General features: G+C 39.0%; 1 protein-coding gene across 2 annotated transcripts in view; it reads right to left on the reverse strand.

Moving 5' to 3' along the window:
• Nucleotides 1–16,847, reverse strand: part of cbl (Cbl proto-oncogene) — a 34,331-nt gene that overhangs the window by 12,727 nt on the left and 4,757 nt on the right. For both annotated transcript variants that reach the window (XM_085430044.1, XM_085430046.1), the window contains exons 2-4: nucleotides 16,569–16,816; nucleotides 3,142–3,288; nucleotides 1,418–1,574 (exon numbers count right to left, since the gene is read on the reverse strand). In XM_085430044.1, coding sequence (XP_085286170.1) covers nucleotides 1,418–1,574; nucleotides 3,142–3,288; nucleotides 16,569–16,816 — 552 coding nt within the window. The remainder of the gene's footprint in view (nucleotides 1–1,417; nucleotides 1,575–3,141; nucleotides 3,289–16,568; nucleotides 16,817–16,847) is intronic.

Below are 16,847 nucleotides of genomic sequence, written 5' to 3' on the forward strand. Positions count from 1 at the left end.
TGCAATAAAGTCTGATGAGTAAGGTTATATCCAGCAACTGTACAATTACTTTTCAGGTACATCTTAACGACATTTGAAGGGCAACTCATCCTAAACCACTCCGTTTTCACCTAACTGCACTAAGAATGCATGTTTTCTTATGTGCCTATTTATAATCAAATCATAATTCAGCCTAAAGATATTGCATGAAGAGAGATGAGATATCTGAGAGGGCTTTTAAAGCAATATAAAAAAATAAATAAATAAAAATAACAGTCTGCTGCATATCAAGGACAGAACTTAAAATGGCCACAGGCTCACTTCCTCTTCTGCGTTTGAGGACATTTAGAGGAGGACGTTTTTGTAAGAGGGAGTGCCATAGGAAATGTCTGTAATCTGTTTAGGCTTTATTAAGCCTGTCAGTAACATACACATAAGTAGGGGTGATGTCACTGAGGAATAAACATTAGCTGTTGCATACAAGAAATTGTGGTTCACTCGAGAGATCAGTGGTTCTCATTCGATACAGTTTTAATTGCAATACTGATGCAAAGAACTTGTACTACAAAATACAGATAAGCCCTGAAGAAGGTAGATAAATGCAGCCTTTGTGCTCCCCTTCCCAATATCCTTTGCTTCTTTTTTTTTTTTTTTTTTTTTTTTTTTTAAATCTGTCCTCATTCTATACTTAGAGAAATTTGCAGCACTTGCACACCAGAAGTATATGACAAAATGGCACAGAAACAAATGCGCTGCTTCATGATTGTGAAATATAAATTGTGGGTTGTATTTAGCCCTTTACCTCTGACACAGGATGCAAGTAGACAACCAGTAATATGAGCTATAAAACACACAGTTAATTTAGGGGATAGCAAAATAAAAGTTTAATTTCTTAACCTCTCAAAGATTTCATGTCAAAGAAATTCTACTTCTACTATTCTACTTTCAACCTTGCTACTTATTACTTTTCTGGAAGTAATAAAATACCTCAGGGAAGCACATTTAATGACTCTTTGAGAAAGATCGCAGTGTCGCTCTCTAGCACAAACGGACTTATCTAGGCCACATGATGCAACAACAGATGCCTATTAAAGAGTGAAAAATAATTCCCGAACATATCCTTGTGTACTGGCTGGGCAGAGAAGGAGGAAACTTTCATTGTCAGTGCTGTCTGATGGTGTATATACGTCAACAGACATCCTGCTAATAAGTTGATAGAGTTAGCTGGAAAAAAAGATGCGGCTGATTAGTTTAAGTTCATTATGTTCTGCTTAAATGAAATCCGTTTCCTAGACCAAGGCTAACAAACCCCTAGGAATTACTCTCCATCTTGGTCTTCTCTGTCTCTCTCTTCCTTTGCACATTTCTGCTTTCATTAGCTCAGGAGACCACTATAAAACAAAGAGAAAGATGCAGTGTGCATCTGTGTGATATCTACCTGAAATAGCCTGGTGAATATGTCAAACTCAAAGACGGAGATGTAGTCATTGCAGGTTAGATCTATGGTGGACTTTAGGGCCATAGCCTCCAGCCCAGAGCTGATGGGATGAAACTCATGGAGAGACTGACGGAATACCTTCCAAGGCACAATGGTTCTGTAACACACAAAAACACACATTGGATGATGACATCCCCTCAAAAAAAGTGTAATAAAGCATCAAGAATTCAAAGCTCATAAATAATGATTCTTAAATGTAGGCTACCAGCATGCTGTCTTGCACAATGAAGGTAAAGGTGCAATAAGAGTTTTGGTTTTAACTTGTGAAATGCTACATGCATTTCACAAGAGCATTTTACAGGTTATGGTTGGTATGTCTGTATCTAACACGCAACACATACCTCGAAATGCAGCCATGAATAGCCTGTGTGTAAAACCTACAGTGATTAACATCTGATAAAGAGGAAATGCTATTATATTCAAGTCATCTTTGTACTGGACATAAATATAAACCTGATGTGAACTGAATTTCAGTCCTTTGACCAACATTTTCAATATACTCAACTTTGCAATATTTATGAATCCCTTTTCTTTTAGGGAATAATTACGCATACACACTAACGATTGTTCCCTAGGATGATTACATCCCCTTGGTATCTGACTTGTCTGTGTATATAGTGACTGATTAACCAAAATGTGCGCACAGAACATTAGTTGTGTCCATAGTTGCATGTGAATAAACCACAAAAAGACATTAGTGTTCTTTAGTCACTGGACCAACATTTGTCCCAGGGAAGATATTCATTGTCTGATTTCTGTGAAAGAAGGCAAAACCTTCTCCTCTCAGATGTTCCACAGAGTCATGTGAGAGGGGAAAGAAAAAAAAAAAAGACCCTTTTCCTCAGCAATCCTGTGAAAAGCGGAAAATACCCCATGATTGAACAACTTGTAGAACCACCTTTAGCACCAATAATTGGAAGTAATCTTATTTTTTTCTCTCACATTGCTGCAGAGGAATTGGCCTGCTCTTCTTTCCGTCGCCTCAGCACACTGAGGTTTGTGGATATTTATGAATTCACAGCTCTCTTAAGGTCCCACCACAGCATTTCAATCAACCTGATGTCTTGAATTTGACTGGGCCATTACAACACCTTGATTTGCTGCTGTGCTTGTTGTGATCATTACCCTGCTGCGCAACCTCACATATGATTCTAGAATACTTTGATACACAAATGAGTTCGTGGTGAGCTCGGTAACTACAAGGCATCCGGGTCCTGTAGCTGCAAAATAAGCCCAAATTATCGTCCCTCCATCACCGTGCTTGACAGCCGGACTATTGAGTCTGAGATTGAGCTCTTTAGTCGTTTGAGTTTGTTTTCTCCTGAATTTGCTGGGATGTCCACTGATGTACTGATGAGATTGTGGCATTTTGTTAACACAAATCTGAACCATCCAGACCAGCAAATAGCTGAAACCTTTGCTTTTGTAGAGCTGATCAAAGTTGCTGATAATCAATAAATCTAGTTCATTTGAATGGCTGCTATTTATCCTCTCAACTCCTGTGGAAAGGAGCACTTAGTTTTTCACAGAACTACAGATTCTCTTTTCACATCACCATATATCTTCTTACTGATTTGCACTATTGAAGTTCCTTTTTACAATTTAAAAGTGACTCTTTAAGTTTCCAGGAACCACTATGATAATACACACACAAATGTGCTTACTTATCCCCGAAGGCGCGTCTCCAAAACTCTGCAGCATCTGCCTTAGTGATGCGGAAGTTGTCACCCTGAAACAGACCATTGGGGAAGATGGCCTTCAGCTCAGCCAGCATGTGGCTGAAGATCAAAGACAGCTTGGTAAGATTCCTCCTGTGGAAGTCAGGAAAAGAGGGAAGACTGTCAGATTTAACATGTTAAACAGTGAATTGCTGTTAGATGTTCACCAGACCGTGCAAAGGCCACAAGAGAGAAATGCTGAGTAACATTAGTAATTTATTAGCATCACAGCTGGATTTTATTCAGATTATACCGTGTGTATTATTTACCAAGGTTGGAATTTCCAGAAAACAAAATCTGTTTTTGAAATTCAAAAGTAAAAAAAAAAAAAAAAACCCCCACCAAATACACAACCTCAGTGTTAACTATAGTTTTAACGTGTCACACACAGTAGTTTACGGCAAATAAGCAGAAGTCAACTTAGTGTCACAAGCTATACACAGTGAGAAAACAATGTTTTCAGCTAACATGAGTGTATTCAAGTACAGTTTTACTTGTGGATAAAATACTGGCGAAAACACTGAAACAGAAATAGTAAATATTCAAATGCACATCAAACATGCAGTTTCCTGAGTCCACCAAAAATAATAACCTATTTAGCATTCTTGCTTGCTCAGCCATCTGTGTCAATGCAAAAAAGAAATGCAGTGATGTGCTGTGGATGACTGTCAAGTGTTCAAAAACAACCCAAAGCATATTACACACACACACCCAAACATACAGTGTCACATGGAATGTGACTTTCTGTTCTTTTTTTCCTCCAAATGGAGTTGAGGTGGCAATAGGATTCAGTGACTTACAAACTGTTAATTGGCTGATAAATAAGCCTACCCTTCCCCCCATGTCACTGCAAAATGTATATAACAAATACATCAGAATATACAATGGAAATGATGAGTCTGGTAAAACATGAAACCCTTATCGTTTCCCTTTGTGTATGACTTCTGACTACTTTTCATCCTATTTCATCTGTTTGTCAGCCTGTTATTCAATCTATGTTAGTGAAAAGGGGGGATACCATCATGGAACACAAAGAAATTTGAGATTTGAATGCGAAGTGCAGGCTACCATAGAGATAACAGATTCTTGCTCCTCAAATCTGCCGAAACATGGATGGTAGTTAAAAGAACGGGCTTCCAGGTTTAAATAACAAATAAATAGCAAATCAGCTAAGGACATTCTTACTGAGAATGTCCTTAGCTGGTTCTATGATCTAGAAATAGCTTCAGGTTCTTGCATACATTTCACAAGTACATGCATGCATGCATCTTTAGAGTGAATACGATGCAAAGGTTAGGACATCGTAGTACATAGGTGTGACTTCAGTTGGTCAACAACAAAGGAGGAAATAACTGAAGACCATGAAGCCAAACAAGAAAATGACATAAAGATGAGAAAATACTTGACTGGGAAATAAGAGAATGAATTTGAACATTATCACCATGCCCGTGCACCACATCACAGCATTATAAGCGTTAAGCTGAGAAAGCGGTGATTTACGAGGCGGCACAGAAGGAGATTGTGCTTGGCTGTCGGGCAGGGTGAATTGACATGCACGAGAGAGACAGCAATGAAAGCGCGGCTACGCTGCAGCTGCCCCACACTACAGCACACGCCCTATGAGTGGAAAAGCGGGGAGTGGAAAGAGTGAATGAGGAAGCAGGACAGTGACCAGAGATGGATGAATAAGATTAGTGTATATTGACATCCTGCCAAAATAGAGTAGTACTTGTTAAGAAGACCATTTACCACAGAGGGGTATACAAGAATCTGGGGGGAATGATGCAAGGCTTGCACAAGTGTTTTACACTTACACCCTCGCGATAGTAAATGATGACAGTAATCACTCTTGTAGTCCTGATGTCTAATCTTTTTAAATGCTCTGCCCACTTAAAATCTACAGCAAAGACTTGAAGCTAGATGCAATGACTGCTGTTGTCTTTGAAGTCCAGGCTAGCCTCTTCAGTGATGAAATGTGACAAATGAGACCAACTACTCCCAGCATTTCCCTTAGGAGCTCATGTAGCTCTATTTAAGAGCATCTTCCCTTTCCAGCATCATCTCAGGAATGACAGATGTTTGTGACACTATATTTCTGTGTGCTTTCTTCAACAGCTATCATCTCAGCAGGAGGTCGCCCTCAGTTACTTCTGCTTCCTGGCTGTACTGGCCTGCTGAGCCTTAAAGCTGCTGCCTTATCCTTTCTTCTGTCAAGCTCTCTCTACTCTGTACTTAGATCTAAGTTACAACAGCCCCCTCCTGCTTTTCTTTTACCTACAACATAATCACATAAAGAGTCTTCACCTCTCTCAAGTTTGTGTGGAATTGCTCTCTACTGACTCACAGCTTTCATTTCATTTTCATGAGGGTTACTTTGCCATCTTATTCATCTACTCATCCACTCCCTTCATCTCTGAACCTAAAACAATCATGGAGACTACTTAAGTGTTTGAGCTTATAAAACCATCTCTTCAAACCCACCATTTAATTTAAATTCTAATTCACCAAATGTAATAATACATTTGAATATAACCACTTGGGGTAGACACATTTATATAGGCACAATGAGCATTGAAATTTGGATCTTAACAGATTCAAAGTTTGAGGTGAATTTCATGTGCACTGAAGGGGAATAAACTGAAAAGTTTTTGTGGCCAACTTGTGAGACTGAGAAAAAGTAACAAATCCTACCAGGTTCAGCTAATCCTTAGATCACAGTGGGATAAGTTCAGACAGAAGGTAAAGCAAAAACATGCACTATGCATCAAGTCTTTGGGGGAAAAAAAGTGTCTTTTTTGGTTCAGTCTTACTTTCCAGTGTATGAATGTGTGTGTGAATGGGTGGATGACTGAATGTGTAAAGCGCTTTGGGGTCCTTAGGGACTAGTAAAGCGCTATACAAATGCAGGCCATTTACCATTTAACTCTTGTGAGAAATCTGGATGTCGAAGCTGACTGCTAAAGATGCTTTTGGCTTTAAAAATCAAGAAACTACCGTAATAAAACAGATCAACATGCAGAAGAAGCTGCTGAGGCAAGTTAATTAAGTTGCCTAAACTACAAAAGCACCAGAAGCTTCATACAGGAAGTGGAACTATGTAATTAGCTCAGTCAAAAATGGGACTGCGCTCTTACTTGCTGAGTTTGCGATGATGTTTGGTGCTGCTAGGCTTTAGATCGAGATCGATTTCAGTTAAAGCAACCTGCATTAGCAATTTGCTATCCATCAATCTTGTGTTTTGTAAGTAAAAGGTACAGTGTGTAGTGATTCGATTAGTGTGACTCACAACTAGAGAAGGAGTCTGAAAGTTAACATTGGTCCTACTAGCATCACAGTTTCACAGCTGTCTATGGCACAATATTAGCATTGAAAATAAAACATTGTATATTTTTGTCTGTAATGTTGAGGAAGCACTAAAATTAGCTGAGTGAATATTAATATTCAAAGCTAAGATACAAGTTAATTTAAACTATAAACTGATTTAGTATCTCTCAGCCCATCTCACCCTAAAACAGCATCTCTGTACTGTGTGTACACTTGGCAGTAGCCAATACTTCAATAGCCAGCTTTACAACAGTCACTACTATTTGAAGTGCTGTGCCAGCAGCGACGATGAAGAGTAAGTGTGCTACAATCATACAAAATAGCATGCTGATATAGACTGTCATATACTTCTATAGTGCTCTGTTTTTCCTGTAGTTACACTGTCATTCTTAACCACAGTCAAAGGCCAAACCTTTTTTTGAACACTAGGTTTTTGTCCTCCATCCCCCTCATACTATAGAGTGACCTCTGACCTTGCAGCTGGCTGCTCCCTTCCTGTTTCCTGCTGGTTGTGATAAAGTAGCACAGCTAGCCGGCCAGTAATGCATTACGCTACGTTAATTCACCTCAGCACAGCCAGCATGGGTCATCCTCACAGAATGAGAGCTTTTCTGGACTCGCGATAGCCACAAGTAGCTTTGGTATTATCACGCAGCTGTGTTATCGCTTGTGCTCGAGGCCAAAAGGGAAACGCAGATCAAACACAAGCCGTGCTCGGCAAAGCTACCAGAAAGTCATTTACAACATCATATAAAATAATTAAAACTAGAGCAGAGCTAAGTATGTTGAGGACAAATCCAGAGACCCGAAAAAACATAGGCCTATGTTCGCCTCCTTCACTCCCAGTGGATTACAATTTTATGTAATCCAGAGATTTTGGGGAAATCACAAGAGCAGTAAATTTCTCAATAGATTTGAAAAGCATTTTTGAGGAAATACACCAATGTGTCACATTTGCATCGCATCATAAGACTATCATGGTGTTTTTTTGTTTCTGAGTCTGTGGTTGGCTTTTTCAGTTTGAAAAATTCCTAAGAGAAACAGACAACACAGCCTCAGTACACCGAGCAGTTACAAGCTCATTTACTACAACATGAGAAGCCACTGCTGTTTCAGCAGAATGCAAAGCGCTGTACACAGGACACAGCCTGCAACTGTGTTAATACCACTGATTAAGATTTGGCATATTAGGTATCTACATCATGAAGATAAGTTCCCAAATACAAGTATTTCAGAACAAAGTAAATTAATTTCCAGAATTAAATGTCAGAATGTCAGGAGATCACACACACACACAGAGACACACAAAATCCATTAGACCAGTCAAAGCTCTCTCCAAACTGAAACACTCTTACAGTCCTACCATCCTGTACTTTTCAGGCACTGACAGATCACATTTTTATTGACTCATGATGGTCCAGGGAAATGGGGAGAGCACTCTCCATCAGGGTTAATAGTAACTCCAGCACTGAACTTATAAATAAACAATGTGGTAAACTGTGATAAAAATATACAAAGATATTAAAAATGAATGTAGCTGTTGTACTGGAGTGTACACAATGTGTATGAAATTCTGCTTTCCGGTTTGCCTCAGTCATCACTTTTAAACCTCCAGAAACTGGCCTCATTCCAGAGCAATATCAGGAAACGGCCATGACAGCAAACAAGCAACAACCACGAGACAGTGTGCTTTAGCAATGATCCAAGCACACTTATCTGTTCCTGAGCAGTCCTTAATAAATAAAAACATTGGGAAAATCTTTTCAAACGTCTTTCACCACATTTCAATGTATTTCATATTTCTTATAAACACTTTATCACAGCAGTAAATCAGACATGCTTAAATCCAGATTAGAAATAAATTATATAATAAACAGCTCCGTTTCAGCCAAATCCTCTCACATATCTGAGTGCATATCTGAGCTCATTTATCTCTGTGTGCATAAACAGCAACTGCTTGTTGTACCCTGCGAGGCAGAGAAGATAGTGGGTTGCATCATGCTAATCACCATAATCTAAGTGAGGACTACATGAGTCGACTGCTCACTGATATCGCTGCGACATAAATAACCGTGATGCTCTGCTATTTGTGTGCCTGCATATATCCGTGCATAGAGCCCCAAGCTACGAGTGTAGGAAAATGTAATTGAAGCCGAAACACCCGCAGCCTCTGAAGTGTGAACCGTGTTTTCCATTCCCATCACCAGTAGCCGTTAGGCTAACCACTAAAAGCTTTCCTTAAATTACTCCAACTACATCAGCACCAACTAATCAACAAGTATTCCCCCTGTAGCATCACACAGAGAGGCTGTTTTTCATGTCATATCAGTCTGTACACGGAATTGAGCTGAGAAGGAAGCACATTTGGTGTGATTCATATAAGACTGAATGCAGCACAGAACAGCAGCGGTGGGGAAACTGAACAATGGCTTTCTCTAAAATGACACGTAACGCTAGAGTAAATCGTCTTAAGGCTGTACAAAAATTTGGTTTAGGCATGAGTATGCAAAAGGAGGACTGAGCCCTATTCCCGTCACCCTGAGCTACATTGGGAGATTTCAGGGTGACTGTTCAATACAGTTCAGGATTAAAAGGTTTTGACTCTTATTTCCTTTCTTGTGAGGTGTAAAAACTAACAAAGACTTCAGTGAGAGTGTGTTTCATTTTCGTGGGAAACGTAATGCCGGAACTACTTCCTCTGTTAACAACTTCAAAATGATTAAAAACCTCAGCAGTACAGGGCTATCAGTTGAGATTAGCAAGTTTCTAACTGAGCTATTATTTCATATGAAATTGTCCATTTGAAAGAAACTCAATATTTTCAACAGCTATGATAAAAATGAGCTGGTCTAGTTAAAGCACAAAACTAAGGCATGTACTGATTAAGGAGGAATGAATGATATCCATGCAAATTTCTCCTCTATTCACTTTTATCTGACATAACAAAATACACTGCAGAATTTCCTCAACTCAATTCTATAATAGAAACAAACCTTTCCTACAGTATAGTAGCTAAAGTGATAAGACGGGTTTTTAGATAAGCAAATTCAAAAGCTGTGTCCACAGAGACACCTTTGTTTCACGTGGATGTCAGGTACATTTACAAAAATATAGGAAGCCATGCTATAGGAAAGCTTTTTCTCAGACACAGTCATTTTTCTTTGTCCACGAAGGCTTGAGTACATGAATTTTTGACAATACAGCAACACTGTGAACAGCTGGAAAATAACAGTTCATGCTAGGATATTTTATTCATTCAGGTCTTATAGCATTAGCAAGATGTGAGTGGTGCAGCAAAGAAAAATTAACTTTGAGATGGATGATTAGGACCAAAACAAATGCAGAGCTAGCGAGAGGCTCTGTCTACATTTGTGTTTTGACCAGAGATAAATGGACCCAAATCATTGTTTTAATGAATGGCTGTACAGTAGCCCAGCTGCAGGGAACATTGAATGAGTAGAAGCTGGAGGAAGTTGACTGAGCATTGTAATAATATCACTGAAACATGCCTGGAATGCATTTTTCTATTGTGCAAAGGACTGGAGCAATGTGCTGTCACTAAGGGAAGTTGGAAGTAAGCACAGAAGGAGAAAGAGCAATGGGGTGAAAGGCTAAAGGGTGTGTGTGGAATAAAATGTTAACTCCTGAGTGTGGGGCTGCAGCTGAATGCTGTTTTATTATTAAATTATTACTTAATTACTTATTTAGTCTTTAAAAGGCACTGTTTTTATTTAACATTCCCAAGATAAAAACCATTTACCTTACAATGATTTAAAAAAAAAAAAAAAAAAAGTACTCTAAGAGACAAGCAGAAAATTGTGACCAATAAGTGGTTCAGAGCATAAATTAATGAAATTAAATTTTATTTATACAGTCCCAAATCACAACAACAGTTGCTTCAAGGCACTTTATATTGTAAGGTAAAGATACAGAGAAAAACAAAAAAAACTCCAACAATCATATGACCAAGCATGAGCAAGCAATTTGGGAATGGTGGGAAGGAAAAACTCCCTTTTAACAGGAAGAAACCTCTGGCAGAGCAAGGCTCAGGGAGGGGAGGAAGATGGGACGAAGACACTGTGGAAGAGAATCAAAAATTTATCATAACTAATGATTAAATACAAAGTGCCAGTACAGGTGTTTGACAGATTTATTATTTCCTTGAACTTAGTATGTGTGCAAATGTTGTTAATGTGTACAAAATGGGAACAGGGAAGCAACCTAATCTGTTATACCTCACATGATGTGCAACGCCAAGCACGCAATTCACCTTTTTGTGCTAATCAACCATTTCTTTTTCTTTGCTTCCTTGTGGTTAAACAGGAAGCAAAGGTTTTTTTTTTTTTTTATTAATGTCTGCTTTACATGAAGCTGTGTGAAACCTGAGTGATACTGTCATCAGTTTACCACAAAATGAATTCTTAAAGAAATCCTAAAAATAGCGCTGCAAATGTGATCCTTTTGCTGCTTAAGGTGGTTTAAGTCAGTTAGGGACATTTCGTTTCATCTTCAGATATGAAAAAGAAAAGGGGTGGGGGGGGGTGGGGGGGTGCTCACAGGGGATACTCAGAGTGCTAACAGGGTTTTGTCATAATGTCTCACTAACAGAAGAGTGGTAGAATACAGCTAAGATAAATTAGATCATATTACATAAACACCAGCACTGCAATTATTATATTTCTGCAGTGCAGACTATTCCGCAATACATGACTGTGCAGTCTATAAGCTCACCACTTCCTGTAACCAGCTGGACCTATCAACGGTGGTCAGGATGCGATGGCAGCTTAGCCCAGGAAGATGATCAAACAGACTCTCTCAGAGAGGTCAAAGCTGTATCCGGTTAGACCCATGGGAGGGCAGGCAGAGGGGATTATCTGAGGACACATTGATCAACCCTTCTACTGTATGACTATTCTTAGAGAATGTGCCATGAGTAATGTTTAAACACAGTCTTCCTATCCTGTTTGCACATAAATGAATAAACTGGCTTGAAAAAAAAAAAAAGAGAGAAAAGCTGTATTAATCAAGAAGAGATTTGGAAAGTCAATTACTTTCAACGTAGACCAATTAACAGCCAACAAGAGACCACAGTTACAAAACACTGGGCTGTTAAGTGCAGAAGTAGTGACTGGTCATTTTTTATAGCACAATATGGTCTGACTTTGTAGCTCTACTTCCTGCTTAGAAAAGGAAGAGCTTTAAGGGCTAATCCTACTCTTCTAGCCATCTTGAGAACAGGCAATAATGTACATTTGGTCTTGGGTTGAAATTTAAAACTAATCTAAACTGTATATTAAAAATAAACTAACAGTCTGGCTCTTTGTGAACTCCTACAGCGGAAAATGTCTCGATTGTGCTGCGTAAAGCCAGAAGAGGAAGTAAGTGAAGCAAACAAGGGGGAAGTGCTGACTGTGTCATGTCGATTCTGACCGAATATGGGTTGTCACTGTTAATTAAGTTTTGCTTAGAGTCGACTCACTTTCATCTTACCCTCTTCGACTTTCAACAACGAACCCCCTCTTTTTCCTCTCCTCTGTGACTATGTTTGCACCTCGTTTCCACCCGACTCAGCTGCTCCCACAGTCAAAGCCCAAGCGAAAAGTGTTGCTCAACAAACCCAGGCGTATACTGTGCTACCGCGACTCTGCTTCATCTCTAAAGCTAAACAATCTGCGTGGCTTATGCGTTAGTGGGGGGCTGGATAAATAGAAGCCAAAAACTGCGGAGAAGTCTGCACGACATCGCATCACAGCATATCCACCCACTTTTCATTTGGGGCTCTTATAACACACTTGAGATCCTTCACTTTGATTTGAAAATAGCCATAAAGCCCAATCATAGACCCTGAAGTCAATGGCTGACAAGCACTGATGTTGGCTGAAGTTAAAGTGGTGGAGATAACAAGTGTCAGTCGGTCTTGCATTTTCATTTTTCTATTTGAGGCCCATATTATCCTCATCTTCTGTTTAACCAAGTTTCTGTTTTATTAGTTTCCTAGCATCTCTCCGTCATTGGTCAATTCTATAGCATTTTTAAGTGGGCTGACACCCATTGGTTAGTGTCACTGCCACTGCCTTCTCCTTTGAGACAATGGCAGTCTTTGTGTGTAATGCCTGGCTACTGTCTGTGTGTCCATTTCCTCTCCTTCAAGCACGATTTTTTCCCCTTCTTTCTGCACAGTCTCTTGGTCTAATCAAGCAATGATAAAAACAAATTTCACAGAGAAATTGACACAATGTCTAAAAACAGCTTTATCGCCTCATGTCAAATACAGGAGTGGTTCACATAGACATTTCCTCTTCTCTCTGGTTGCTTTGGCATTTTTTTGCTTCTATGTCTGCAACATTACGGTCATGGCAGCTGAAAGAAAACAATCTTATTGAGGAACTGAGCAACTAGATGAGGATGTACATCTGACAACTGACTTGATAAAATGATTGCTTAATTTAAAAGAAAAAAAAAAGAGACTATGTTCAAAGGAAACACCAGGTTACACCAATGTGTGAAGAAACATTAGAACCATGTATTTCTGATTTAGTTCTGCAAGTGATCAAGTGATCTAGCCTTGGAGGGAAATTTACTCCGATCAACTAAATTTCTACCAAATTTTAGCCACCTGTGTTCGTTTTTATTGCAATAATCAAAATCTGGTGGTACCGATGAGCCCACTTTTAAGCCATTTTTTTCCTCGCTGTCATTCAAGCCATACAACAAATCCACTTCCTCGTTGCAGGCATATAAATAGTCTAAATCTTCACTTTCCTTTCACGTATGACTGTAGACTTTTCAGTGCATTATTACAAAGAGCATGCACAGCAACACTGGAAAAGCAACTATCCACAGAGGGCTACTATGTGAGCCAATTTGCTGCACACTGACTCTGCTCTAGAGGTTTTTTTTCACAGTGGTGAAGCATTACAGCTGTCCAAAGTAAACCACTAGTGGCTTCTTCAATGACATACATTTTTTGGCTTCTCTCTCTCTCTCTTTTTGACTGCACGTTTAATCTTATCACAAGTGCTTGGCAAAATTTTGTTTTTGCAAACTTTGAAACTTTCAGACTTTTATTTCTATTGTTATTATCATTTTTACTAAGATCAAGTGATAGCCACACTCCTTATTACTGTAACAAAGTTTACAGACTTTATTAAAAAGTGCATACTAGTCTTAAATTATGAATGGTCGAATAAGTTTACTTGATTACTTGATCTTGAAATTAGAAAATTTATAATGCACAACACAAATAAAATTTTCCCGAGGTCAGACAATAGTAACATGGTTATAGTTACACTCCAGAAAACTCTGAAAATTAAGAAAATGCCAACAGCAAAGGAGGACTTAGCACACGGAGTATTACAAAACAAAACAAACAAAAAAAACAAACAAACAAGACGCTGCCACAGTAATGTCAGTCATCATCCCAAGATGAGCAATGAGCAAGGGTGGGTAGCCCTGATATCATGATTGCAGACTTGTCCGTAACAAGTTGTTACAAATTCTCATTTCTTGCACGGTTCTGACTCTCACAATGACCAAAGTCTACAAAATGTAGTTAATATTCTATTGAGCATGACTTGAATCATCTGTTAAGTGTTTACTGAGGTTACAGAGAAAGGGAGTCGATGGCCAATTTTCCACAAACTTATACTACTGGAAGTCTGTGTAACTGGAAGAGCAACTCCCTGTTGGCCATTAATTAATTACTTTTTTTTATTTTATTTTTTTTTATTTTAAAAATGCAGGTTTACCACATTTGGGTGTTCACTTTTCAAAGCTGGAAGCTGCTTCCATCTTATACATACAGTCTGTGGATTAGCACCAATATAACAAATAAACTACTTTTGATCAACTTCACATATAAGCTTTACTTGGCAGAGATGAACCACCTTGAGATCCCACACTCAGTACAAATATCAGCTTAGTACTGGCTAATACTGGCATAAAGCCCTTTCCTCACTAACGTCAGTAAATTTTGTTGAAAACGAAGCTTTAAGTATTAAACAGTTATAATAAATGTTAGCCTAGCATTAGCAATTACCTGATAGCAACATTATGCTGTTTGTTATCATTGGTAGAAGGTAGCGGCTATGGCTAATAATAAAATGATGCTTGCAAATGTTATCAGTCCCACCCATCTGTAATGTTAATTAGACAGTGTTAATTTAACAGGATATCACAATTATATTTTCTTTAATGTCCTAGACTAATCCTAAGAAAAGTCTATCGGAAACTAGATAAAAGGTCGCGGTCAACCTTATCAGCTCTGATCAGCAAAGAAATATGGTGCCAGGTCATTCATTCATTCTTATATATGACAACTTAAAAACAGTGTTGTTTTGATGTTATTGTTTCTATGGTTCTAAACTTTATTTAGAAAACAATACCTCTTAATTTTTTGTCAATCCACCTCCGGTCTCTCAATCATCCACATACCACTACAACAAAAGATTCCTACTGTCAAAATGCTAAAGGTCATCTTGCAGAAATATAGTAGCCTACAGTTGAAACTTGGATATCGCACTTATTATTTACAAATGTCTTGATGTACAAGTAGTAGATGTACTGTGTCAGGATCCTACATGTTTATTACTACTGATAGCACCGCCTGTCTTACTGCTGGGATCCACTTTTGTGCCCTATAGAAAACCTGTTTATTCAGTTTGGCGGCTTAAACAAATGACTGTGTTTTCTTCACGCTGCAGGGAACCTTCAGGGTTTTTCGATTGGAGTTGGAATTGCCAAGGAGGTGCCTTTATGTGTTGAAGATAATGGAGAACTATGAATAGTTTTGCCCTATGTGTGGGTAGAACTTGTGCTGTCTTCCTTTGACTAAACTAACACATGCATTCTGTAATGTGCATTGTGAAAAAACAAATGATGCCTGGGAAACTTTGCCATGGTTAGTTTCCCAGTTGACATCTGAAGAACATGTGTGCTCAGGCAAAACTACTACCTGTAAGTACGATGTACTTGGTATCATAGTGGGTATTATGTCCTTTGACTATGGTCTCAGTTCACCCATTTTCAAATAACTTAGGGTCCAAAATCTACTGAAGATGGCAGTCTGTCATAAAGGTTTCCTTGACAACACAAAAAAAACTGCTGCAAGTCATCTTGCCTACTACCAGTGAGAAAAGATATTCTGGACAAAGTCCTTGCAGGCACAAAATCTGACGGCAGTTCATGTCATTTGGAGTGATCTGCTGTAAAAGGAAAAAGTATTCAAATCACAACAAAGTCCAACAGCATTCACCCACAGCATACATGAAACTAAAAGGGCGTCTGTAAATATATACAAAGAAGATCAGCTTCTTCCAGTATAGTCTGCACCTCAAGAAAGGCTGCCAGTTACCACTAACCTCACTTTATACTGAGGTTTTTTTGTTTTTTGTAAAAAACAAACAAACAAACAAACAAAAACACAACAACAACAAAAACAAAACCCAAATGGAATGTCTTTTCAATAATCTGAGTCTCTCCAAACAAAGCCATGACATCTACTTATTTTCGGGACAGACTATACACTTCACTCTGTTTCTAGATAGAGAAAAAAACTTCAAGAAAGACAAAAGAAAGAGACAAGCGGGAGGCACCATGTGACTTTTCAAAAAAGTAAAATAAACTACATGGCGAAACTATGCTCGAGTAGATGGCAGAGATATGAAGGCACAAAAACAAAGCAGCATGCAGGCAGGCAGCTGTAGATTAAGCGCCATTTTGACCACAAACGCTCACATGCTCAAACCACAACACATCTTTCCTCTTGTTTTGATGCTTCTTGAGCTACAGCCAGCCTTGGGGCTGGGGGTGGGAGCAATTGTTCACGCTGTACCTGCATTGTCAGAATTATTCACAATGAACTGCTGCATTAAGAAGGTTTCACACCTTGAAATTCCCGTTTCAGATGTGTTTCATTGAAGACAATGAACACAGCAGCTCAGCAAGGTTGAGAAAAGCATTTGAACTTGAGAAGGCAAATAATTTATAACATAGACACTGATACGATTAAGATGGGCATCTATTCCATGTATTTCATCCAGTTTTCTCACCTTGGTTGTGAATTCTCCTCATACATGCGTTCCTTGCCCTCCTTGAACAAGCTAATGGTCTGCTTGGTCTTCTTTGTCAGGTTCTCCATGAAGACCCGGAAATACTCATTGTCACCCAAAGTCTCCATTTTGCCCTCGTAACGAGACAAAATGGTGCGCAGGTGCTGGTAGGTGTCTGGCAGCAGGTCCAGGATGTAGGGAGGGCTGTTCTTCAGAGCCAGTTTGGGGTTTTGGCATAGCCGCACCACCTGCAGAAAGGGAGGATGTGAGGGGGAGGGC

The sequence above is a fragment of the Copadichromis virginalis genome, linkage group LG14, assembly GCF_057382275.1.
Source record: "Copadichromis virginalis isolate Kocher_CV1m ecotype Utaka linkage group LG14, C_Virginalis_male_GT1.1, whole genome shotgun sequence".
Taxonomy (NCBI): domain Eukaryota; kingdom Metazoa; phylum Chordata; class Actinopteri; order Cichliformes; family Cichlidae; genus Copadichromis; species Copadichromis virginalis.